Source organism: Ranitomeya variabilis, chromosome 2, assembly GCF_051348905.1.
Source record: "Ranitomeya variabilis isolate aRanVar5 chromosome 2, aRanVar5.hap1, whole genome shotgun sequence".
NCBI classification, from domain to species: Eukaryota; Metazoa; Chordata; class Amphibia; order Anura; family Dendrobatidae; genus Ranitomeya; species Ranitomeya variabilis.
In genome coordinates this window covers 788684399-788711181 of record NC_135233.1, presented here as the reverse complement: position 1 = coordinate 788711181, position 26783 = coordinate 788684399, and the positions used below count along the sequence as shown (strand labels likewise).

At 43.8% G+C, this 26783-nt stretch overlaps 1 protein-coding gene across 1 annotated transcript in view; it reads left to right on the top strand.

Moving 5' to 3' along the window:
- Positions 1-26783, top strand: part of BCKDHB (branched chain keto acid dehydrogenase E1 subunit beta) — a 301882-nt gene that overhangs the window by 9219 nt on the left and 265880 nt on the right. Inside the window, exons 2-3 of the mRNA XM_077289825.1 lie at positions 2292-2369; positions 23694-23762. Coding sequence (XP_077145940.1) covers positions 2292-2369; positions 23694-23762 — 147 coding nt within the window. The remainder of the gene's footprint in view (positions 1-2291; positions 2370-23693; positions 23763-26783) is intronic.

Sequence of the window (26783 nt, the reverse complement as noted above, 5' to 3'; positions counted from 1 at the left end):
AAGCGGGGACACAATAGGTAGAACATGCTTGTCATGTATGGTCCAGCAAACATTATAATAACTAGGGCATTTCAATTTCAAATAACATTGCATCATCAGCGAGTATCTGGTTACCAAATGCTATTGGGTGCAAGGAGGAAGTGGACACAGATGAATAGGAGGGATCTGGTTTTGAGTAAAATGTGAAATGTGGGAACAGGTGAATTTAGGTGATAGGCTTGCCTAAAGAGATGTGTTTTTAAAGCTCGCTCAAAAACGTGGGGCTAGGTATTAGTTGGATTGTCCGGTGTAGTGCATTCCAAATAACTGGTGCAGCATGAGAGAAATCTTGGAGGCTGAATTGGGAGGTTCGGATTATGGAGGATGTTAGTTTCAGATCAGTTATGTAGCGGAGAGCATGGGTAAGGTGATAGACAGATTAGGGAGGAGATATAGGGTGGTGCAGAGCTGTGGAAAATGTTGTGGGTGACAGGTATGAGTTTATATAGTATTCTGTAGCAAATGGGCAACCAGACTGGCACAAGGTGGAGTTATCGGTGAAGTGGCTGGAGAAAAGCATGACCCTGGCTGTTGCAGTCAGGATGGATTGGATAGCAGAAAGTTTGGTTAGAGAGAGACTGATCAGTAGAGAGCTGGTTGCAGTAGTCTAGATGAGGATGCATAAGAGCTACAGAAAGTTTTTGCATTTTCAAACGTGAGAAAAGGTTGAATTTTGGAGATGCTTTTGAGATGCTGGTAACATAAAGAGTGAGTGATTGGATATAGGGAATACAGGAAAGTTCTGTGTCAAATATGACCCCAAGACTGCATACCATGTGAACCTACTTCCTGCTGCTAGTAAAAGCTATGCAGGTGCCTCTAGTCAAACCCTGCAGAGTTGGGATTTTACCTCGTTTACGACCTATGACGTATAGGTACATCATAGGTTGCCTCCCTCTCTTTGCTGAGGGCTCCAGCACTGAGCTCTCACCTTTTTCGGCACATGACAGCTGTTCTGATCAGCTGTCATATGCCTCTAACTGCTGTGGGTGGAATTGCGATCCACCCGCTGCTGTTAACATGTTAAATGACGCTGTCAATTTAACTTGCGCAAGCCAGATGCACATCATTAGCTTCTCCCATAGGCACTGCTGACACATGACCGCAGTTGCCAGTGGTTTGGCATGACATCCCAGTGTCTGCAGGAGAACCCTGTGGTTGTCATTGCTGAACTGCTATGAGTGCCGCCCAGTGGTTGTCTCTCAGCTCACAGCAGATGAGCATTTCTGCTGCACATAGCAGGGCTTGAGCACAAGTGATCAGATGATTGCAGCTTCAAGTTTCCTCATGACACTATTGAAGCAAGTTAAAAAAAAAAAAAAAAAAAAGTATGTAAGCTCAAATCGCCTCTCTTTTGCCTCATTCAAAATAAAACAAACAAAATACACATATTTGGTATCTCTGCGTTCAGAAACGCCCGATCTATCAAAATAAAAAAAGAATTCATCCGTTCGGTAAACGGCTTAACGAGAAGAAAAAAAAAAAATCAAAACACAAGACTTATGTTTTTGTTTTTCTTTTGTCACTGCAATGTGGCAATAAAATGCAATAACAGGCAATTTCATCGCATTTGGATTTTTTTCCCCCAGTTTTCCAGTACACTATATGGTCACATCAATGGGGTAATTCAAAAGTACAACAAGTCCTCATATGGCTATATTGATGGAAAAATAAAAAAGTTATGGCTTTGGGAAATAGGGGAGGAAAAAACGAAAATGTAAAAATTCCAAGTTGGTGAAGGAGTTAACACTGTCCTACCTGGCTTTGATACAATGTCTATAAGGTCATTTGGAGCATAGTAATAAAAATAATCCTAATAGAAAATGCCTTAAATCTCTGTCCCACATCTGTCTCCAGAACGGGGGTATCCTTTTTCCCCATTTTGGCCAGGTAGAGATGGTGACTGCTGCATCGGCTCTCCCTTCATTACTTTTGGAGTTCAGAATGCGGCTAAGCAACTAGTTTTGTCTATTTTCAGAACTCCCATAGCAAAAGTGGGAGAGACTCGGCTCATGCACTGCCACCTCTCCATCCCTTTGTGGTGGGATGCCGACTTGAACAGGAGATCAGGGGATTCCCTTTAGAGATAGGTGCGGCACATGGATAGCGTATTCTGCGTCGACAACCCCGTTAAGAATTTGATCCACGCAATTTTTGGCATAATTTGCATTCAAACAGTTTTCCTTTTTTTTTTTTTTTTTTTTTTACAATTTAAATGTTATTAGTGTTTAATATTTCAATCTTTTTTGCAGGACCAACTCAGAAAATGAACCTTTTCCAGGCCGTACAAAGTGCGTTAGATAATTCCCTATCAAAGGATCCGACTGCAGGTATACAGCAGAGGAAATGGAAATAAATGTGTCCAGGATTTGTACTGAGCTGCTTGTATGATGTAAACTGTCACTTGATACTTTTAACATCTAATGTTTTATATTTAAAGAAAAATAAAATGTATAGAACTTTAAGGGAATTATTTCCTGAAAAGCAAACAGATCTGTTAATGATAATTGCATGCCTTAACAAAATGCCATTTATGTGCCAAAGGATACAGTTCTACTAAACTTTTAGATTTATCCCTTTTTTGTTTGACGCTTTTAACAACACATTGGAAAGCAAAAATAACGGAAACATTTACAGGCATCCTCTGGTGTAAAACAAATGAAGAAAGAAGTTGCCAAATAAATGAATTTATAAAATCTAGTTGGCCTAAGTGAGCTGATAGTACCATCTGGGTTATGGCAATACATCCCCCCAGCACAATGAATTACGTTTGTCACAATTGGTTATGCTCATTTGGCTTCTCGTGTTCAGTTTTAGATAATTTAATAAGTGTATAGGGCTCACACACAAGTTTTTATTTTTACCATTGAAGTCTATGACAAATGGATCCATAAAATAACCATCCATTTTTTTTTTTTTTCCGATTTTGAAAAGAATCAGTTTTTGTCTTACTGGATAAGTTCCTAATAGATGATTACTTGAAAGTACACGTCCTGTAGTATAGATACAATTTTTATTTTCCACTTCCATTAAGAAAAAAACAAACCTGATTCTTTTGATTTGGAGCGCAACAGACAGCAAACTTTATTTGTCAACTGATCGCTGCTGGATCTGTTCTAATGGATGATTACTGGACATGAGAATCCGTTAGAAAAACCTTTCACTAAAGGTACAATTACATTGGTCCGTCATGTGAACCACACCGGTCTTGATCAGGAGGCGTGTTGGAGTCGGATTCGTTAAGAGGTGCCCACATCTTAAGGTACCTTCTCACTGAACAACTTAAAAACGATAGCGATCCGTGACGTTGCAGCGTCCTGGATAGCGATATCGTTGTGTTTGACACGCAGCAGCGATCAGGATCCTTCTGTGACATCGTTGGTCGGAGCTAGGAGGCCAGCACCTTATTTCGTCGCTGGATCACCCGCTGACATCGCTGAGTCGGCGTGTGTGACGCTGATTCAGCGATGTCTTCACTGGTAACCAGGGTAAACATCGGGTTACTAAGCGCAGGGCCGCGCTTAGTAACCCAATGTTTACCCTGGTTACCATTGTAAATGTAAAAAAACCAAACACTACATACTTACATTCCGGTGTCTGTCGCGCCCCCGGCGTCCGCTTCCCTGCACTGTGTCAGCGCTGGCCGGCCGTAAAGCAGAGCACAGCGGTGACGTCACCGCTCTGCTTTACGGCCGGCGCTTGAACATTGCAGGGAAGCGGACGCCGGGGAACGCGACAGACACCGGAATGTAAGTATGTAGTGTTTTTTTTTTTTTTTTACATTTACACTGGTAACCAGGGTAAACATCGGGTTACTAAGCGCGGCCCTGCGCTTAGTAACCCGATGTTTACCCTGGTTACCCGGGGACTTCGGCATCGTTGGTCGCTGGAGAGCTGTCTGTGTGACAGCTCTCCAGCGACCACACAACGACGAAACAGCGACGCTGCAGCGATCGGCATCGTTGTCTATATCGCTGCAGCATCGCTTAATGTGACGGTACCTTTAGTCTACAAGATAATGGGAAAGAAGGCTAGATTAGGGGGAGGGTTGCGGCAGCTCCGGTGGCAGCGAGGTCAGTGCAGGCTGTGTTGAGGTGGCAGCGGGGTCACTGCAGGCTGTGGTGAGGTGGCAGCGGGGTCAGTGGAGGCTGTGGTGAGGTGGCAGCGGGGTCAGTGCAGATTGTGAGGTGGCAGCGGAGTCAGTGCAGGCTGTGGTGGGGTGGCAGCAGGGTCAGTGCAGGCTGTGGTGGGGTGGCAGCGGGGTTAGTGCAGGCTGTGGTGAGGTGGCAGCGGGAACAGTGCAGGCTCTGGTGAGGTGGCAGCGGAATCAGTGCAGGCTCTGGTGAGGTGGCAGCGGGGTGAGTGCAGGCTTTGGTGAGGTGGCAGCGGGGTTAGTGCAGGCTGTGGTGGGGTGGCAGCGGGATCAGTGCAGGCTGTGGTGAGGTGGCAGCGGGGTCAGTGCAGGCTGTGGTGAGGTGGCAGCGGGGTCAGTGCAGGCTGTGGTGAGGTGGCAGCGGGGTCAGTGCAGGCTGTGGGGAGGTGGCAGCGGGGTCAGTGCAGGCTGTGGGGAGGTGGCAGCGGGGTCAGTGCAGGCTGTGGGGAGGTGGCAGCGGGGTCAGTGTAGGCTGTGGTGAGGTGGCAGCAGGGTCAGTGCAGGCTGTAAGCTTTCTTTCTAGAGATGTGTTTTCAAGTTCTGTCTGAAAGTTCCGATACTGGCGGATAATTGGACGTTTTGGGGCACAGAATTCCAGAGAATGGGGGATGCTGGGGTGAGGCCTTGGAGGTGAATGGCTGAGCACCATAAGTGTGGAGGAGATAAGGTTGTGAGAGCTTGTTAAAACGTACAGGAGACTATTTCGAAGATATATGGAGGAGACAGATTGTGCCTATATGCACAGATCTATTAGTGATTGTTCTGTGCTCATTGTAAGCTCGGTCTGTATGGGTAAATGAGTAATACATTGCATACCGATTGTTGGTTGATTTGATGAGGATTTCCGTGTGTAATCCATGCCGAAATCCTAACGTGAATAGGGAATTATTGCCACTGTTTTGCATTATTTGCTTAATATGCTATGTGAATTGCATGTACACATCCAAAATAGGATCTTTGATCTCTTATTAACAAGTAGCCATCTCTTGCCAAAATTTCTCAACTAATGCTAGGTTCACACATCAGTTTTGTTTTCAGGCTAAATCCGGCTAATTTTTTAAAAAACGGATCCAACGTAAATTGTGAAAAACTGACGCGCCGGATCCGTTTTTTCAGCTGGATCCGGTCTTCTTTGATGCGCATGATTTTTTTGACTTCCTGGTTCCGGGTGGGGTGGGGGGGGGGGGGGTGGCTGGGTTGAGAGAGAGAAAATATCTGCATGATCTGTCTGGAAAATGCTTTGAAAACCGGATCCGGGCGCCGTATTCATTGTTTCACACGTCCGTTTCATGTGTTTTTCGCCGATTCCATCACTGTGCGTTTTTTTCCGCTGGACAAAAAAACGTTGCAGTGGACGTTTTCTCCGTCTGCCGGAAACGACTATTTGGACGGATCCGGAAAAGAGGGATGAAACGTCTGGCCCAATCTGGCGCTAATACAACTCTATGGGAAAAAACGGATCCGGCGTTAAAAAAAAAAAAAAAAAAAAAAAAAAAAATCTGTTTTTTCCAAAAATTGCCGGATTGTGCCTGAAACAAAAAACCTGATGTGTGAAAGTAGCCTAAGGCTATGTTCACATTGCGTTAGGGCAATCCATTAAGCGCATAGCGCTAGCGGATTGCGCTAACGCAATGTATCTATAGGGATCACGTTTGCCGATCCCGCTAACGCAGAGGAACGGACCTCGGGCGCACCTCAGACGCTGCAAGCAGCGTCCGAGGTCCGTCAGAAAATAACGGCACATCGCTAGCGCGTGCCGAAAATGGCATGCGCTAGCGATGCGTTGGCAACCCGTTAGCACATTGCTGTCAATGGGTGCACTAACGGACCCGTTACATGGCGTTAATTGCGACAATTTCGCCATGTAACTGAGTCCGCTAGCGGATACCCATTAACGCAATGTGAACCTAGCCTAAGGTATGAAGCCCCAGATAATGGAGCTTGCTTATCTTGGCATATGGATAACACCCAAGGAAGCTCATGATTTTCTGCTTTGTTACTAAAATCTGATTGTAAAAGAGGAGTCCTTAATTTCCATCACTGATGACCTGCTTGGAGGTTCATTGGAGTAGATGTTAAGCAGCCTAGCAGATTTTTGAGCAGTTTTCTTCCCTTGCATGTACATTCAATTCCTGGGTACTACTGATACTGATGGCACGTTTATACAAATAGTTAATAGTGACTCCCACAAGGCTCAAAGAGAATATAGTACATGGGTAACACTTCTGCAGAGATGTCATGAGGAGACTGGACAGGGCCAGTGAAGCATTTCAGTTTACTTTCACCCTAAGGATTGAGATCCTTATCAAGACTGAACCCCTCCCATCCCTCCTATTTGGAGCCATAATAGCTACTTTATTGTTGGCACCTTTTGATCTTCCCATTTTTGTAGACTAGAAAACAATAGGGCCCATTACATAGGCAGATAAGAGTTTTAAGGTACCTTCACACGAAACGACTTTGTAACGATATCGCTAGCGATCCGTGACGTTGCAGCGTCCTCGCTAGCGAGATCGTTTAGTTTGACACGCAGCAGCGATCAGGATCCTGCTGTGATGTCGCTGGTCGCTGAATAAAGTCCAGAACTTTATTTGGTCGTCCGATCGCCGTGTATCGTTGTGTTTGAAAGCAAAAGCAACGATACCAGCGATGTTTTACACTGGTAACCAGGGTAAACATCGGGTTACCAAGCGCAGGGCCACGCTTAGTAACCCGATGTTTACCCTGGTTACCAGCGTAAAAGTAAAAAAAACAAACAGTACATACTCACCTTCGCGTCCCCCGGCGTCTGCTTCCCACACTGACTGAGCGCCGGCCCGAAAGTGAAAGCACAGCGGTGACGTCACCGCTGTGCTGTTAGGGCCGGAGCTCAGTCAGTGTCAGGAAGCAGACGCTGGGGGACGCGCAGGTGAGTATGTACTGTTTGTTTTTTTTTACTTTTACGCTGGTAACCAGGGTAAACATCGGGTTACTAAGCGCGGCCCTGCGCTTAGCAACCCGATGTTTACCCTGGTTACCCGGGGACCTCGGCATCGTTGGTCGCTGGAGAGCGGTCTGTGTGACAGCTCCCCAGCGATCAAACAGCGACGCTGCAGCGATCGGCATCGTTGTCGCTATCGCTGCAGCGTCGCTTCATGTGAAGGTACCTTTAGTCTCTATTCATTTCACATCTGTGCATGTGAATAGGAAACAACAGAACTCAAACCCATAATGTGATGATGTAATTATACAATAGATTAACATACTGTAGGTTAAACACATGTGGCATGTAAGTTTGGGCACCCTTGGTCAAAATCACTGTTATTGTGAACAGTTAAGGTACCGTCACACTCAGCGACGCTGCGGCGATATAGACAACGAGCCGACCTAAACTAGATCGCTGGAGCGTCGCTGTTTAGGTTGCTGTAGAGACGTCAAACACAGCAACTCCAGAACGATGCAGGAGCGATCCAGTGACGTAACGGTGACTCACTTCTCGTTTTCGCTGGTTGGTAGCTCCATGTCAAACAGCCGGAGTGTACCAACTGGCTAGAAGGAGACGCTGCGACGCCCCCTATGCTCGTTGCTGGCGTCGTTGCATTTGATGTCAAACATCACGATACACACCGACCTGGCGACGAAATAAAGTTCTGGACTTCTAGCTCCGACCAGCGATGGCACAGTGGGATCCAGATCGCTGCTGCGTGTCAAACACAACGAGATCGCTATCCAGGACGCTGCAACGTCACGGATTGTTGTCGTTCTCTTTGCAAAGTTGCTGAGTGTGACGGTACCTAGCAAGTTGAAGATGAAGTGATCTCTAAAAGGCCTAAAGTTAAAGATGACACATTTACTGTATTTTAAATTAAATAAATTATTTATTATTTAAATAAATAATTTATAAATTATTTATAATAAATTATAATTGGAAAAATGGGCCTATACAAATTTTTTATCACCCTGCATGGTTAGTACCTAGTAGCACCCCCTTTTTGAAAGTATCACAGCTTATACATGCTTTTTGTAGCCAGCCAAGAGTCTGTCAGTTCTTGTTTGATGGATTTTCATCCATTCTTCCAGGTCTGTGAGATTCCTGGGTCGTCTTGCATGCACTGCTGTTTTGAGATCTAGCCACAGATTTTCAATGATGTTGAGATCAGGGGACTGTGAGGGCTATTGTAAAACCTTCAGCTTGCGACTTTTGAGGTTTATTGTGGATTTTGATGCATGTTTAAAGATCATTATCCATTTGTAGAAGCCATCTTCTATTAACTTCTGCTTTTACAGATTGTGTTATGTTTGCATCAAGAATTTGTTGAAGTTTCATTGAATCCATTCATCCCTCTACCTGTAAAATGATCAAAGTGCCATTGGCTGCAGCGCAACCCCAAAGCATGATTGATCCACCCCCATGCTTAATGGTTGGCGAGATGTTCTTTTCCTGAAATTCTGTGCCCTTTTTTCTCCACACATACCATTGATCATTGTGGCCAAAGAGTTCTATTTAATCTCATCGGTTCACAGGACTTGTTTCCAAAATGCATTAAGGCCCCGTCTCACATAGCGAGATCGCTAGCGAGATCGCTGCTGAGTCACAAGTTTTGTGACGCAACAGCGACCTCAGTAGCGATCTCGCTATGTGTGACACGTACCAGCGACCAGGACCCTGCTGCGAGATCGCTGGTCGTGTCGGAATGGCCTGGACCTTTTTTTGGTCGTTGAGGTCCCGCTGACATCGCTGAATCGGTGTGTGTGACACGGATTCAGCGATGTCTTCACTGGTAACCAGGGTAAACATCGGGTTACTAAGCGCAGGGCTGCGCTTAGTAACCCGATGTTTACCCTGGTTACCAGCGTAAAAGTAAAAAAAAACAAACACTACATACTCACATTCCGGTGTCTGTCCCCCGGTGCTGTGCTTCTCTGCACTGTGAGCGCCGGCCAGCCGGAAAACACAGCACAGCGGTGACGTCACCGCTCTGCTTTCCGGCCGCTGTGCTTACACAGTGGAGAGAAGCAGAACGCCGGGGGACAGACAGCGGAAGGTAAGTATGTAGTGTTTGTTTTTTTTATACTTTTACGCTGGTAACCAGGGTAAACATTGGGTTACTAAGCGCGGCCCTGCACTTAGTAACCCGATGTTTACCCTGGTTACCTGGGACCTCGGCATCGTTGGTCGCTGGAGAGCGGTCTGTGTGACAGCTCCCCAGCGACCACACAGCGACTAAACAGCGACGCTGCAGCGATCAGCATCGTTGTCTGTATCGCTGCAGCGTCGCTGTGTGTGACGGGGCCTGTAGGCTTGTTTGGATGGTCTTTTGTGTACTTCTGACTCTGAATTTTATGGTGAGGATGCAGGCGATGTTTTCTTCTGTTGACTCTTCCATGAAGACCATATTTGTGCAGGTGTCTGAACAGTAGAATTATGTACCACAACTCCAGAGTCTGCTAAATCTTTCTGAGGGTCTTTTGTAGCCAAGCAGGGGGTTCTCATTTGCCTCTCTAGCAATCGTACGAGCAGCTTTCATTGAAATTTTGCTTCGTCTTCTAGACCTTATCTTGACCTCCACTGTTTTTCTTAACTGCCTTTTCTTAATTACATTTAGAACTGAGTAAAGGGTAATTCAAAAGCGCTTTGCTATCTTCTTATTGCCTTCTCCCACTTTGTGGGCCTCCACCATTTTCAGAGTGCTAGGCAGCTGCTTAAAAGAACCCATGGTTGCTGTTTTTAGGCACAAGGTTAGTGGAAGCTGGGTTTTTATAACAATAGTGAACAAGCCATACACCTCTCCAAGGGTACCCAAACTTTTGGATAAACCCACTTCTTTTTTGTAATTTTTCAAATGTAAAAAATCACTAATATATATTGCCTAAAATACAAAGCAAATGTATGTGTCATCTTTAACTTTAGCCCATTTGGAGATAACTTACCGTATATACTCGAGTATAAGCCAAAGCACTTAATTTTACCACAAAAACTGTGAAAACTCATTGACTCGAGTATAAGCTGGATATGCATTGTCCCCTCATCCCTATCCTGGTGTGCATTGTAACCTCATCCCTGTCCTGGTACGCATGGCTCCTCATCCCTATCCTGGTATGCATGCCTCCTCATCCTCATCCTGGTATGCATGGCTCCTCATCCCTATCCTGGTATGCATGCCTCCTCATCCCTATCCTGGTATGCATGCCTCCTCATCCTCATCCTGGTATGCATGGCTCCTCATCCCTATCCTGGTATGCATGGCTCCTCATCTCTATCCTGGTATGCATGGCTCCTAATCTCTATCCTGGTATGCATGGCTCTTCATCTCTATCCTGGTATGCATGGCTCCTCATCTCTATCCTGGTATGCATGGCTCTTCATCCCTATCCTGGTATGCATGGCTCCTCATCCTCATCCTGGTATGCATGGCTCCTCATCCCTAACCTGGTATGCATGGCTCCTGATCCCCATCCTGGTATGCATGGCTCTTCATCCCCATCCTGGTATGCATGGCTCTTCATCCCCATCCTGGTATGCATGGCTCCTCATCCCCATCCTGGTATGCATGGCCCCCATCAAAAAACATAAAAAAACCCAAAACATACTTTCCCTGCGCTCCCTCGCAGCATCTTGTTCCTGTGCCAGGAGCTGCTTTTTGCTTGAAAGCAGTGCATGGCAGGGACATCATGCGCTGCATAAAAGCAGAGCACAGCTGCCAGAATACTCACCGCTCCCCATGCCGGAACTATGTGTGTGGAGGGCAGTGAGTATTCATTGCTATTAAGTAGCGCGCACAGTGTCATCTGCAGCCTCTGGGCGGTCACGTGTGCCCGCTACTTAAGAGAAATGAATATTCACTTCACTCCACTCAGATGGGAATATTCATTTCTCTTAAGTAGAGGACACACGTGATCGCCAGACCACTGCAGGAAGCCAGCAGCTGCAGCTGACACTGTGCGCTTACAGCACAGTCAATATTGATTTCTCTTTAGCAGGCGGCATAGGAATTGGCTGCAGTAGTCGCCTCCTGTAACCTGCTGCTCCACCGCTGCTGCTCCCCTTCCATGTTCTGGACCCTCACTCGAGTATAGGCTGAGGGGGGCGTTTTCCGCACAAAAAAATGTGTTGAAAAACTCGGCTTATACTCGAGTATATACAGTAATGATTAACTTTCTTAACTGTTCACAATAACAGCAATTTTGACCAGTGTGCTCAAACTTTCTCTTGCCACAGTATGGCAAAAGTGGCCCCTTTAAGCAGACATTTGTCACACAGACGTCTGGCTTTAAAGGGAACTTGACAGGTCCGCCCATACCCACCAGACCATCAGCAAATGTATGTTCCTGTTTAAATTCCCTGTCTAACAGTCCCTATATTAAGTCTGAGGGAGAAACACAGGTGAATGATAACTAGTCTGGGGAAACTAATCCCTGACATCTAGTCAAAGGCCTCATTTGCATATGATAACCAGACTTTAGAAATATATATATTTTTTTTTCTAAAGATTTTTCTAAAGATCTGTTGTGTCCAACATTATAAAGGCACTGTTGGACAGGGAATTTAAACAGGAACATACAACTGCTGGTGGTTTGGAAGGGACCGGTAAAGTTCCCCTTTAAAGAGATTTTTTTACTTAATTTTTTTTATTATTTAAGCTGAGTACTTCCTCCAATTGTTGCTGCTCCACATTCTGGAACAGTTTTTCCTTTTTCTTCTGTTCCCCTCCATTCCTAAATTATGCCCCCCAGTAATAAAGGTGCACATTTTTCCTCCAACTAACTGAAAGGAATATTTGCATCATTATTGCCAGGAGGCATAATTTTGGAAGGGAGTGGCATAGAAAAAAAAAAGAAAAGCGGTTCCAGAGTCAGTGGAGCTGCACCATTCGGATGGGGTCCTCAGGTGAACCCCTTAACGACCGCCGATATGCCTTTTAACGGCGACCGCTAAGAAACAACACTGAGGAATAAGTGAATAGGGCCGCCCCAGGGACGCAATTGCTGCGGGATAAAGCTGTATATGACGGCTGACACCCTGTAGTATCTGCCCCGGACGGTTTTAAAATAGATTGTGGCTGATTTACCCAATTAAATATCACTGTCAATTGTGACACTGTATCTAAGTGGTTAAAAGTGGGTTACGAGATTCCCTTTAGCTGGATCGACACCCCTCGTCTCGTAATCGCTGGTGCTGATCGTTGCCTTGGTACCCTGAGGTCATTAGATGACCCAGGGGTATGGTGGCCTGTGAGATCCAGCTGTAAGCAGTGTCTCGCTGACTGCGCCTTTTTAACCCTGACAGTTCTCCGCCACTGCAGTACACGAGTACTGCAATGCATGAGACCAAAGATCAGAGAAAAAATTATATACGTGGGACTAAGCACAAAAGTAAAAAAAAGTTACATAAAATGTGTAATAAAGTAAGTAAAACATGCAAAAAAAAAAAAAGTACAATACTCACGAAAAACGATTTCGCCACTAAAACTCAGCCTCTGTGATTAAAAAAAAAATAAAAAATTTACATTGGTATTGCTGCATCCTGAACAGCCCAATATATAAAACTGTGACGTTATTTATTCTTCACGGTAGAAAAAAATGGTGTAAATGAAAATGTCAAACAGCCCTGCAGTAAACAAGCCATACTATGGCTCATTCAGCAACAAAAAAATAGTTACAGGTATTAGAATATGACGATGCAAAAGCCAATTATTTTTTTTTTATTTTTAATATATTGTTGTTAGCCAGTAAAAGTAGCAAAGCAGACACATTTTTTATCTGATTTGCACTGTAATTGTACTTAGACAAAGAATTAATCGGTCTTCTCACTTTTACCACACAGTGAATCGCGCAAAAAATAAAAACAATAACTGAATTGCTAATTTTTGTTCATTTTGTGTTTGAAAAATCTGATTTAAAAAGCGATCAAAAAATAAAGTTACAGCTGTCAGAAAATGGCGACAAAAACTTTTTTCGACATAAAAAAGCTATTTTATTGTGTGATACCAGATTTCTTTTTTTATTTTGCTTTGCTGCTATCTCTGTAATCGCACCAACTCAAAAATAAAGCCATCTAATCGCTTATACCGCACTGTGAACTGAGTAAAAATAAGAACCATTCTTCTACTAATTTTTGTTTGTTCATTCTGCCTCCCAAAATCGGAACAAGGCTCGGCTCGCATTCATCCTGCACTCTCCTTGCACATAGTCACTTTGGACTCTGTTTGTTCTCTATTCCGGTGGTGTCACTTTTTTATTTTAGGCATCTTTTTCGCACACAAGTGTGGACGACCATATTTTCGCACATGCCTAAAAAAAAATGGACACCACCGGAACACACTTCACATGCACTCCAAAGTGTCTCTATCTGCCTCATTATGGTGTGTGGTTCTGTCAGTTGTTTCGTCTGAATCTTATTTTTGTTGCATTTACATGGAAACCCCAACGATGCTGCTCAGTGTAGAGCACAAGATTGTGATCCAGCCTTTTACTGAAAGCGATCAAAAAATATGTACTCCAAAACTTTACCAGTAAAAACCCCAACTTTTATCCCTCACAAAACCAGCCCCTACTCGGGTTCATCATCTGTCACTGGAACTATAGGAGGTTCCCATTTTACTGGCAGAACGAAGACTCAGGAAAAATGGCACATCTCCAATACCCCCCTCAAAATCCAGTGACATCTGCCCCGCTGTGTCTAAACCACAGCAAACGGCCACATGTTTGGCAATTCAGTAGTGGGAAGACCACACTTGAGAACACAGTGCGTGTTGCCAGAAGCACAAGCTGGGCACAATGTATGGGGTGCTATAATATATGGGGGCACAATGTATGGGCACTAAACTGGCCGATTTGCAATTCTTCAGAAAAAAATCCTGGCGTGGATGCTACAAAATAGCCACTGCAGCCGTAGAGGTTCAGTTTCTACAATATGGTCAGTATTGGGGTTTTCCTGCTGTTCTGGCACCTTCGGGGCTCCACAAATGTTGCCCGCAATCTATTCTAGCAAAATCTGTGCTCAAAAAACCAAATAGTGCTCCTTCTTGCTCAGGCCTGACGTGTGTCCTAACGGTAGTTTCTGACAACATGTGGGAAATCACCGTGTTAGGGAGAAATCGTGCAATAAATTGTGGGGTTCAGTTTCACCAAGCTAACTCGTGTACCTGACAAATTTTCAGGAAATAAAAAAAAAATTAAACTTTTACCACTAAAATATTAAATTTCCACGTTCCAGTGTTATAAAATTCCGTGAGGCTCCTGTGGGGAAAAAAAAGTTAACATTAAGTCACCATATTGAAAAAGTTATCACATTTTGTTTTTTTAGTATCTATGGGCTCAAAATGCTCTCTATATCCCTGGATAAAATCCTTTATGCGGTGTAGTTTTGAAAATGGTCACTTGTGGGGATTTCTGCTGTTCAGGTACTTCATGGGCTCTGGAAGTGCAACATCGTTCAGCCAAACTTGTGTTCCAAGATTCAAATAGTGCTCCTTCCCTTCTGAGCCCTGCCATTTGTCCAAACAGATATTTCTCGCCACATGTGAGGTATTGGCGTGCTCAGAAAAAACTGGGCAACACATTTTGCTGTCCATTTTGTTGTTCTATCTGTAATGTTGCAGTAGCACCGTATGCAGTGAAGAAGCAGTGACCCACAAAGTTCAAACACAAAAGTCTCTTTAATGTGTTACTTCACACATAAATGTGCATAGCCTTTTATAGTACACGTCATCAAAGTTCAATACACACAGTAGCATCTTGTCTCAGTGCCCGTTTCATAGCACTACACATCATATGGCTTTTAGATAGCAGTCCCTAAACACGCCAGGCCTCTCCTTGTCCAGTATCTGTGGCGCGACCGCGTGCCATATTAGTCTCCAAACTTAGCTTCACATGTTGCAGACAGTACACACGCCAGTCCTCCTCTGACTAGTTCCCGTGGGTGTCATGCTCTGCTGTATCACAGATTCTTTACTCACACAGCCGTACATAGCCCAGGATATCCTCTGGATAGCAGCCGGGCACCATATCTACCTGCTTGCAATCGTTACACATGCCAGTCCTTTTTCGGGCGCAGGAAATCCACCTCCGGGCACAGGACTGTCCACATCAGACTCTTCCGGGCACAGGACATCCACCTCCGGTTCACCTCCGGGCACAGGACTGTCCACATCTGAGACCAGCCACCATTGACGACTTGCATCGCTGGATACGCTGCGAGTGCCAGGCTATTCAGCTGCCATAGCTGCTGGCTCCGCTGGCCTGTGCTGCTTCACACACAGCCAGCGCTCTGCAGGCTTCTGCTCTGCACAAACATCACACACCAGACTGACACTGATATTGCACCTGACACCTGACACACCCATACCCTTTACTGCAGGGTTTTTAACAAATAAACCTGTGGCTTTCAGCCATATGGAAAACCCGAACCGGAAATCTGTGACTGCCATGCACACCTATGGACTTCATCCGTCTCCATGCACAACCTGGGGAGAACCCACCGTGACCCCACCTTATGACACGAGTCACAGCTTCATATATCACTTGTAAAAAGGAGAAAATTGTGGTTAAAGCAACATTTTAGAAGTCAAATTTTAATTTTAAAAATGTCAAGACATCAGTTTTGAGGGTCAGGCTTTTAAAATGGCATCACTTTTGGGGAGTTTTCAATATATAGGGCCCTCAAAGTCCATTTAAATCTTAATAGGTCCCTAAACAAACAAATTTTATAAATTTCTTGATACAATGAGAAATTGCTACTAAACTTTTAACCCCTGTAACATCCTAACAAAATTAAAATGATTGAAAATGATGCAGATGTACAGTAGACATATTTGATATGTTAATTTTGTGCTGTATGACTAACTGATTTATGGATATCCAAATTGAAAGTTTGAAAATTGCAAATTTTTCAAAATGTTTGCAAAACTCCGATATTTTCACAATCGCAAAACATATCGACCTAAATTTACCACTAACCTAAAGTACACTGTGTCACGAAACAAAACGTTCTCAAAATCACTAGGTTACGTTGACGTGTTACTGAGTTATTACCGCATGGAGTGACACTGGTCAGATTTAAATTTGGCGTGGTCAGGAAGGTGAAAATGGCTGCATCACTAAGGGATTAAACTAAAAAAATAATCCAGCAACATTTTTACTTTCACTGTATTAAATGTATTGATTCAAATATGGATTTTTTTTTAAAAGTACAGCAGGAAACCATAAAGTGACTTCTGCTCGATAAACTTGCCTATTTTTGTATTTAACCCAGTAAATTCATGATACAGGTTTTCACTATCTTGACCAATTAGCTGATTCAAGTTGACAGCGTTTTTTAGTCATTTAATTTTGATGGCAGCTCTGTGGTAGCGCAAGTTATCTTGGACTGTATAAAATCACGCTGTCAGAAGTTCTTAAGATTTAAGGGTGACACATACTGAAATGTCACACTTTGCCTTGGTGACAGTCCCTGCAATTTCCAATAAAAGTGGGAAAATGAATGAGTTTTCTGTTCTGTGATTTGGCTCTTGTGTGTTTCACTGACATGATGAACATGACGGCTGCAGCCACCAGAGCGGTGAACGTGTGGAGCCTCCGCTGTGCTGTGCGTAATGATGTGACAGCCGTTTTATGATTCGGAATGTAATGCACATGTACAAGTCCACACTGACGCGCATTTTACGCACGGATTAGTCATACGTGTTATTGATAAATGAAGTACCCCATGGTTTCCAAGATTATCCATATCACAAAATACATTTGTCTTGCATGATTTTTTTTGTCATCCGTTGTGCAATGGCTGCACTTCATTATATTACTTTAGACTAGCCTCCAATCTGCTTAAAAAGGAAGATGTCTTCAGAAAATGACTTATTGCTTAAATCTGGTTTATGTGTTAATTGTATTTTTGGCAATGTTTCCATCCCCATATCATTTTTTTTTTCTATAAAATATTTCTGCCCAAAGGTCACTGTAAAGGCCCCCTGTCAGGTGTAACATCCACTATAGTAATTGGTGGATCCTGTGTTATCAGCTGTATATAGAGGTGTTACCAGTCATTGCCCTTATGACTCTCCTGATAAGGAAATCTGTAAAAACTCTTCCCATATGAGACTTAGGGCCCCTTCACACTGTGCAATCAAAGTCTGAACGAGCGTTCGATTTGTGACGTTTATCCGTCCTCGTTCCGAGGTTGCAAAGTGTGACATGGCGTTACGATTTGCGACGCAGCCCAGCATCGTACGATGTGAAAGAAAGAGCAGAACTTTCTTTCGTCGTAAATGTCCCGCTGTGGCGGTCGAAATCGTAGTATGTGACGGCGGTCATACGAGCTCGTAATGCGACTACGTGGGTTGGGCTTCCGCATACTTGTCTCCTGATTGGGCGTGACGTTTTAGCACGCCCATGCTGGTAATACGTCACGCTCGGAGTCGTAGGACTATGGCGGTGTGAAGGGTAGCGTACGATTGCGATGCGTGACGTTCACATCGCAACTACGTCAGAAAAAGCGTTAACATCGTAGAGTGTGACCGCTGGCTACGAGCTCGTACTGCGATGTCGAATATGACGCAAATGCGTCGTAATCGTAGCAGAATCGACCAGTGTGAAGGTACCCTAAGGGCTGTCACCCACTGTGGAAAAAAAGTTCAGATTTTGGTCCTGAAAAGTGGGATAAGTGTCATGCGACTTTGATGCCAGTACAATCCGACTTGAACACCTACCACCCAATTTACATGCAAATATGATCCAATTGCAATTTTTTTTTTTTTTTTTAAGCATCAGCTTTTACACAGAGAATTGCTCTGTCATTGACATATAGTTTTCCAAGGAAATATTCTTCAAGAATAATATATATATATATATATATATATATATATATATATATATATATATATATATATATATATATATATATATATATATATATATATATATATATATATATATATATATATATTCAGGGGGGAAAAGTGGGATCCCCCAGGTCCCTTGAAAAGCTGGCAATTCATCTGCAGTGTACACATAGAAAAGAGAGAGAAAAAGATGTCAGGCACATGTACAGTGCCTACAAGTAGTATTCAACCCCCTGCAGATTTAGCAGGTTTAATAAGATGCAAATAAGTTAGAGCCTTCAAACTTCAAACAAGAGCAGGATTTATTAACAGATGCATAAATCTTACAAACCAAAAAGTTTTGTTGCTCAGTTAAATTTTTATAAATTTTAAATATAAAAGTGTGGGTCAATTATTATTCAACCCCTAGGGTTAATATTTTGTGGAATAACTTTTGTTTGCAATTACAGCTAATAATCGTCTTTTAGAAGACCTGATCAGGCCGGCACAGGTCTCTGGAGTTATCTTGGCCCACTCCTCCATGCAGATCTTCTCCAATTTTTTTAGGTTCTTTGGGTGTCTCATGTGGACTTTAATCTTGAGCTCCTTCCACAAGTTTTCAATTGGGTTAAGGTCAGGAGACTGACTAGGCCACTGCAACACCTTGATTTTTTTTGCCTCTTGAACCAGGCCTTGGTTTTCTTGGCTGTGTGCTTTGGGTCATTGTCTTGTTGGAAGATGAAATGACGACCCATCTTAAGATCCTTGATGGAGGAGCGGAGGTTCTTGGCCAAAATCTCCAGGTAGGCCGTGCTATCCATCTTCCAATGGATGCGGACCAGATGGCCAGGCCCCTTGGCTGAGAAACAGCCCCACAGCATGATGCTGCCACCACCATGCTTGACTGTAGGGATGGTATTCTTGGGGTCGTATGCAGTGCCATCCAGTCTCCAAATGTCACGTGTGTCGTTGGCACCAAAGATCTCGATCATGGTCTCATCAGACCAGAGAACCTTGAACCAGTCAGTCTCAGAGTCCTCCAAGTGATCATGAGCAAACTGTAGACGAGCCTTGACATGACGCTTTGAAAGTAAAGGTACCTTATGGGCTCGTCTGGAACGGAGACCATTGCGGTGGAGTACGTTACTTATGGTATTGACTGAAACCAATGTCCCCACTGCCATGAAATCTTCCCGGAGCTCCTTCCTTGTTGTCCTTGGGTTAGCCTTGACTCTTCGGACAAGCCTGGCCTCGGCACGGGAGGAAACTTTCAAAGGCTGTCCAGGCCGTGGAAGGCTAACAGTAGTTTTATAAGCCTTCCACTTCCGGATGATGCTCCAAACAGTGGAGACAGGTAGGCCCAACTCCTTGGAAAGGGTTTTGTACCCCTTGCCAGCCTTGTGACCCTCCACGATCTTGTCTCTGATGGCCTTGGAATGCTTAAATAGTCAGAAAAGGCTGGAAAAAGAGATAATTAATCCAAACATGTGAAGCTCATTGTTCTTTGTGCCTGAACTACTTCTTAATACTTTAGGGGAACCAAACAGAATTCTGGTGGGTTGAGGGGTTGAATAATAAATGACCCTCTGAAAAAACTTTTCCCAATTTGAAAAAAAAATAAACAAAGAAATAACATTCTTTTTTGCTGCAGTGCATTTCACACTTCCAGGCTGATCTACAGTCCAAATGTCACAATGCCAAGTTAATTCCAAATGTGTAAACCTGCTAAATCTGCAGGGGGTTGAATACTACTTGTAGGCACTGTATAATTAGCACAGTACTTGTGTAGCTTACTTTACATGTATTTTTTTTTTACATACTAAATTTATTTTCTAACAAAAATGGTGTGGAATGCCCCGACATTTTATTAACCAGCAGAGTGAAAGGGGACAGCTAGGGGCAGAAGTTTATAACCTTGTCAAGAGGATAATACCCATAGAGCTTCCCAGTCTATTAATATCAATATCAACTCACAGCTGTATACTTTGCCTTTCCTGGTTATTAAAATGGTGAACCCCCCCCTCCCAAAAAAATGACTAATGGTCCCCTTATATTTAATAACCAGCAAAGGCTAGGCAGACAGCTGCAGGATGATGTTAATAGCCTAGGAAGGGGTCATGGATATTGTCCCCCTCCCAGACGAAAAACATCAGATCTCAGCCACACAAGAAAAGGCGCATCCATAAGATGCGCTAATTCTGGCACTTAGCCTTGCTTTTCCCACTTGCCCTGATGCGGTGGCAAGTGGGTCGTAGTTGGGGGGTTGATGTGACCTTTGTAATGTCAAGTGACATTAAGCCCAGAGGTTAGTAATGAAGAGTTTTCTATATGACGCCCCCATTGCTAATCCCATAGTGATATTGTATTAAAAATTACTCAGAATAAAGTCCTTTAATTGAATGAATGACAAACTTCTTTTAATGAATCTAAATTAAACCATACCCATGTCATCGCCCAGTCCACTGAAGCCAATGTCCCGCCAAGAAGATAATAATCCATCTGTCCTTCGACGCGTCAAGCTCTGCAACATCTAGATGGCAGGCTGCCTTGTTGCTTAATTTGCGCTCCTGGAGGCAAAGAGTGCTCCATTCCTCCATTCCTCCTGAGTCTCTCCGTATGGCTAAGTAGTACTGTACAACAACATGGGATATTACCACGTTCAGTAGAAATTGTGGTACAAATTATGGTGCCAATTTTTACCCACTTCTTGTATGAAAACGGAAAATCTAGGGCTAAAACAAAATTTTTGGGGTAAAAATTTTATTTTTATTCTTCGCTGCCCAATGGTATAAAATTCTGTGACACACCCATGGTGTCAATATGATTACTGCACCCCTAGATGAATTCATTAAGAGGTGTAGTTTGTAAAATGGAGTCACTTATGAGGAGTTCTGCTGTTCTGGCACCTCATGGGTTCTCCCAGTCGGTCATGGCACCTGCAAACCATAACCGTAAAATCTGGCATTGCTTGCCTTCTGAGCTTTGTGCTGTGCCTGAAAAATATTTCTCGATTAACATGTAGGGTATTATCATACTCAGGAAAAATGTACCTCAGACTGTTGTAAAAAAAAATTCCAATTAGCCCTTAGAAAAATGTAAAACTTTGGAATAAAACATTTTAGTGAAAGAAATCTAATTGTTCATTCTTCACCGCTCAATGGTATAAAATTCTGTGAGGCACATGTGGTGTCAATATTATCACTGCATCCCTAAATGAATTCATTGGGCAGGGAAGTTTGTAAAATGAGTTCACATATAGGGGGTTTCTGTTGTTCTGGCACCTCAGGGGCTCTGCCAATGTGACATGGCACCCTCAAACCATTCCAGCAAAATCTGAACTCCAAGATGGCGCCTCTTACCTTCTGAGCTTTGAACTCTGCCTCAAAAGTAGTGTTCCCTCACATATGGAGTATCGCCGTACTCGGGGGAAATTACACAACAAATAGAAATTAGCCAACAAATTTTGGCGTCCATTTTTTTCCTGTTACCCTTGTAAAAATAAAAAAAATTGGATCTTAAGTATTTTTTTTTCCTTCCACATTCCAAAAATTCCTGTGATGCACCTGAAGGGTTAATAAACTTCTTGAATGTGGTTTTGAGCTCCTTGAGGGGTGCAGTTTTTAGAATGGTAGCAATTTTTGCTACTTTATGTCATATAGACCAAAGTTACTTAAAATGTGATCCCTAAAGAAAAAAAAAATTGTAATTTTTGATGGAAAAATGAAAAGTCTCTGGTCAACTTTTAACCTTTATAATTTCCTAACAAAAAATAATTTTTGGTTCCAAAATTGTGCTGATGCAAAGTAGTTATTCATTAACTATTTTGTGTGACATATCCTGTGATTTAAGGGCATGAAAATTTTTCACAAATAAACGCAAGTCACATCGAAGAAATTTTACCACTATTAGGGTATGTTTCCACGGTACGTAAACGCTGCTTGTTTGACGCTGCAGCGTCAAACAAGCAGCGTCCAGATGTTCCTGCATAGTGGAGGGGATTTTATGAAATCCCGTCTCCACTATGCGTGGAAACCCGCACGCGGCGGCCCTGCGACTCCGGACATGCTGCGCGTCTTTTCAGATCGCAGCATGTCCGTACACCTTGCGGGGACGCAGCGTCCCCGCAAGGCATATCACAGGGCCCTATGGCGAGGGGTGCGATGATCCCGGATGTGTACTGTACACATCCAGCACCATCGCGTCCCAGGAAGGGGGCGGGGCTTAGCGCCGAGTGGCTTTGCCGCTGCGGCGATCCCGCCGGCAAGCCGTACCGTGGAGCCATACCCTTATGAAGTACAATATGTTGCAAAAAAACATTCTTAGAATCCCCGTGATCCTTTTGAAGCGTTTCTTCAGGGGTAAAGGGGTTACCCTATATTCTCAAGTATAAGCCGAGGCACCTAATTTTGCCATGAAAAACTGGGAAAACTTATTGACTCGAGTATAAGCCACGAATGCATTGTCCCCTCATCCCTGTCCTGGTATGCATGGCTCTCCATTCCTGTCCTTGTATGCTTGGTTCCCCATCCTTGTATGCTTGGTTCCTCATCCTTGTATGCATGGCTCTCCGTCCTTGTATGCATAGCTACCTGTCCCTGTCCTTTCATGCATGGCTCCCTGTCCTTGTATGCATGGCTCCCTGTCCTTGAATGCACGGCTTCCCGTTCTTGTATGCATGGCTCCCTGTCCTTGTATGCATGGCTCCCCGTCCCTGTCCTTGTATGCATGGCTCCTTATTCCCTGTCCTCGTATGCATTGTTCCTATAAAAAAAACAAAAAAACATCCTACTTACCTTCCCTGTGCACTCTCGCTGCATCTCGTTCCAGCTCCAGCAGCTCTTCCGGCTGAGTGATCACATGTCCCCACTCATTAAAGTAATGAATATTCACTCCACGCCTATGGGAGTGGAGAGGAGTGAATATTCATTACCTTAATGAGCGAGGGACTTGTGATCACTTGGCTGGCACGAGATCCAGTGAGGGCATGCAGGGAAGGTAAGTAGGATGTGTGCTGGAAGCAGGCGTCTGTAACTGCAAATGCTATAAGAGAAATGAATATTCACTGCCAGCGCAGTGAATATTCATTAATCTTTAGCAGTGGGCAAAGTTACAGCTGCAGTCACCAGCTCCTGCCTCTGTGACCCGTCGCCCCCCCGCCATCTTTCTGGGACAATGACTCGTGCATAAGCCGAGGGGAGCGTATTCAGCGCAAAAAAATGTGCTGAAAAACTCAGCTTATACCTGAGTCTATAACGATAATTGACTTTATTCTGAGTGTATTTTTATATATTTTTTTTAATACAATATTACTATGGGATTAGTAATTTGGGCGTCTTATAGACTCTCCATTAGTAACATCTGGGCTTGATGTCACCAGTTAATACAAAGGTGACATCAACCCCCCTATCACCCCACTTGCCACCACATCATGGCAAGAGGGAAGAGCGAGGCTAAGTGCCAGAATTGGCACATCTTATGGATGCACCTTTTCTGAGATGGCTAAGAACTGTTGTCTTTAGTCTGAGAAGGGGCCAATTTCCATGGCCCCTTCCTAGGCTATTATTATCACTCCACAGCTGTCTGCCTAGCCTTTGATGGTTATTGAATTAAACATACCTGTGCCTGAAGACTTGTATGTAAACTTTTTATCAAGTTAGCATTTCATTTTTAATGAAAAATTTAATGAGGCAGTTCAATTTGTTTCCCAGTGATCTTTGGAGAGGATGTCGCTTTTGGAGGCGTCTTCAGATGTACCATTGGACTCCGAGACAAATATGGTAAGATAAAGCACTTTTCTTTTTTAATGTCTGTGTATGTAAAAGCTTTTATCTAAAGGGTTGTCCGGCCTTAAGCTGCAAGTCTGTGGTCACTTTGCGTGACTACAGATCTCTGAATCTTCACAGTGCGTGCACTGCATGCTGTGAAGATTTTCCAGTGACAGGCACTTGACCGCAAGTAGACAATTTGCATACCGCATACATGCAGTCATATGACTAGACGTGTGCGGCCTTGCTCAGTGAAAGCATATTGAGCTGGACCAGACACATCTAGTCGAAAAATATGTCCAGAAGCTTACGAATCACATACTTGTGGTCACATGACTGCCCACTCCAAGCACAAAAGAATCCTAACAGCATGCAGTGCTAACATTTGTTTTTCGTAAATTGTTTTTATAACATACATTGCCTGGTAAAAAATGGCCTGGCAATATGATTAGACATGGGTCTAAGATTTTCATCTTTCCTTCTTTCATCAATCATGACTCCAATCTCATGGTTTAGCACCTCTGTATTTTTTTAGTTATGCTAACCGTACAACTAACCTAAGTTTGCCAGGATTAGCAAATTCCTAAAAATTTTACACAAATTCGTCAGATTGACTCTAATTCTAATGCATTGTCTTACAAATACTATTTCAGATACTGACCAGAAGGATTTATTTAATTTATAGAATTTCATGCTCAAGTCTGAAGCCTGACATTGAAGGGAACCGGTCACCCCCAAAATCGAAGATGAGCTAAGCCCACCAGCATCAGGGGCTTATCTACAGCATTCTATAATGCTGTAGATAAGCCCCCGATGTATCCTGAAAGATGAGAAAAAGAGGTTAGATTATACTCACCCAGGGGCGGTCCCACTGCGATCCGGTCCTATGGGCGTCGCGGTCCAGTCCGGGGCCTCCCATCTTCTTACGATGACGTCCTCTTCTTGTATTCACGCTGCGGCTCCTGCGCAGGCGTACTTTGTCTGCCCTGTTGAGGGCAGAGCAAAGTACTGCAGTGCGCAGGCGCCAGGAAAGGTCAGAGAGGCCCAGCGCCTGCGCACTGCAGTACTTTGCTCTGCCCTCAACAGGGCAGACAAAGTACGCCTGCGCAGGAGCCGCAGGGTGAAGAGAAGAAGAGGACGTCATCCTATGAAGATAGGAGGCGCCGGACCGCGACGCCCATCGGACCGGACAGCAGCTGGACCGCCCCTGGGTGAGTATAATCTAACCTCTTTTCCTCATCTTTCAGGATACATTGGGGCTTATCTACAGCATTACAGAATGCTGTAGATAAGCCCCTGATGCTGGTGGGCTTAGCTCACCTTTGTTTTGGGGGTGACAGGTTCCCTTTAATGTGATTTTGCCCATGCACAATAGATGGGTAATGATCTGCAAACTAGTATATCTCAAGGGAATTAAATGGGCTGATTTGTAATGTTCATCTTAATTTCTAAAGGTTTTTAACTCCTCATGTAAGCAGATTTAAAAGGGGTATTTTCAAGTTGTCTCTTGAACAGCTCAGAACTGTTTCCCTACCGTTTCCAGTCTCCCTACAGTTTCTTTACTTTTTGTTTTCTGGCACAGAGGGCACTCGTCCAAATGACAGATTTGGTAAATAGTAGAACCATAGCTCCCACCCATCCCGGATTCAACAGGACAGTCCCAATTTGAGGGCTCAGTCCCACCGTCCAGGCACATCAGGCCTTTTGATACTCCTCTGTCTCCGAATTCTTCATCGCTCCATAGCTCCTCCTCTGGTGGGGGCAGGGCTGTATCTCTCTACTTAGTGCATTAATTTAAATTATAATATTTAACCCTCTAATGTGATTGGGTCTCAAACTTGCATCTCCATGTTCGCAGGCTGCATCTATTAGCCACAGCCCACAATGAATACAGAAGCAGATTGTGTCCATAGAGATACATTGTATGTAACAATGTATTTCTATGTTCCCTGTATATAAGAAGTGAAAAAAAGTCAATTTTTTTTGTTCCTATAAAAACTACTACAAATAATAATAATAATAAAAAAACAACCTTTTTTCTTATTTTTTTTTGAGAGACTCCCAGGTATTTGAACCCACAAACTTCAACATTACAGGCAGGAGCTAAAGCAATTGAGTCACAGGCTCTAGTGATGTAATAGGGAGAATTTTGGGTGGGCTCTGTCTACAGGTAGATAATGCTGATAAATTGTACACAGCACTGCACTGGAGGCTTCTATGTGGAGTCTTAAAAAAAAAAAAAAAAAAAAAATGCATGTAAAAAAACTGCGGATACTTTCTAAGTGCAGAATCAAAGCTTTTGTGTACTATAAAAAGCACTTAAAACGTGGCTTCATATCTGCACCAAAAATGCATTAAATAAGAGGGAAAAGGCATAAAATGCAATTACCAGAGAAGATTGTCATTGTGTTATTTGGTGCAGAGAACAAGACACCGTATTCATGCTATGTGTGAACACTGCCTTACTGACACAAAAAATACATATAGTGAAGCTATATAAAAATCTGAGAGTTCTGGCAGCTGCAATTGAATGAATGAACAAAAAATAAGTCCATAGGTCCCAACTAGAGATGAGCAGGGCGCACATATGAGGTTGCTCCAGCACTCGATAATCAAAAGCCACATTGGGGACTTCAGAAGGTTAGAGATTCGCGGCCTCCCGTCCAACTGCCAGGTAGCACTGACCTGGACGCTGCACCAGAGACCCGTAAATTGATCCGCTCATCTCCCATCCCAACAGTCCCAGATACAGCGGACAGTCCTGCATTTGGGTCTATGCCCTGCAGTCTCAGACATCTGCTGAAAATCCCTCTCTGACATCCCCTCCTGCCAGGGAAGAAAGAAATGGTAACTGGGCGTGGATTGGGGTGATTTTAGCACCCTTTTGGGATTGCCACTTCCTATAGGTGGCACTAGACTTCTAGTCCTCTTCCTCTCTGAAGAGACAATTTGCATATTTCCCAGAGGAGCATTGCGGCCTAGTCTCCTCATCTCGGCATGCTTAACATGTCCCTCTGTGCATGGAGAAACGTT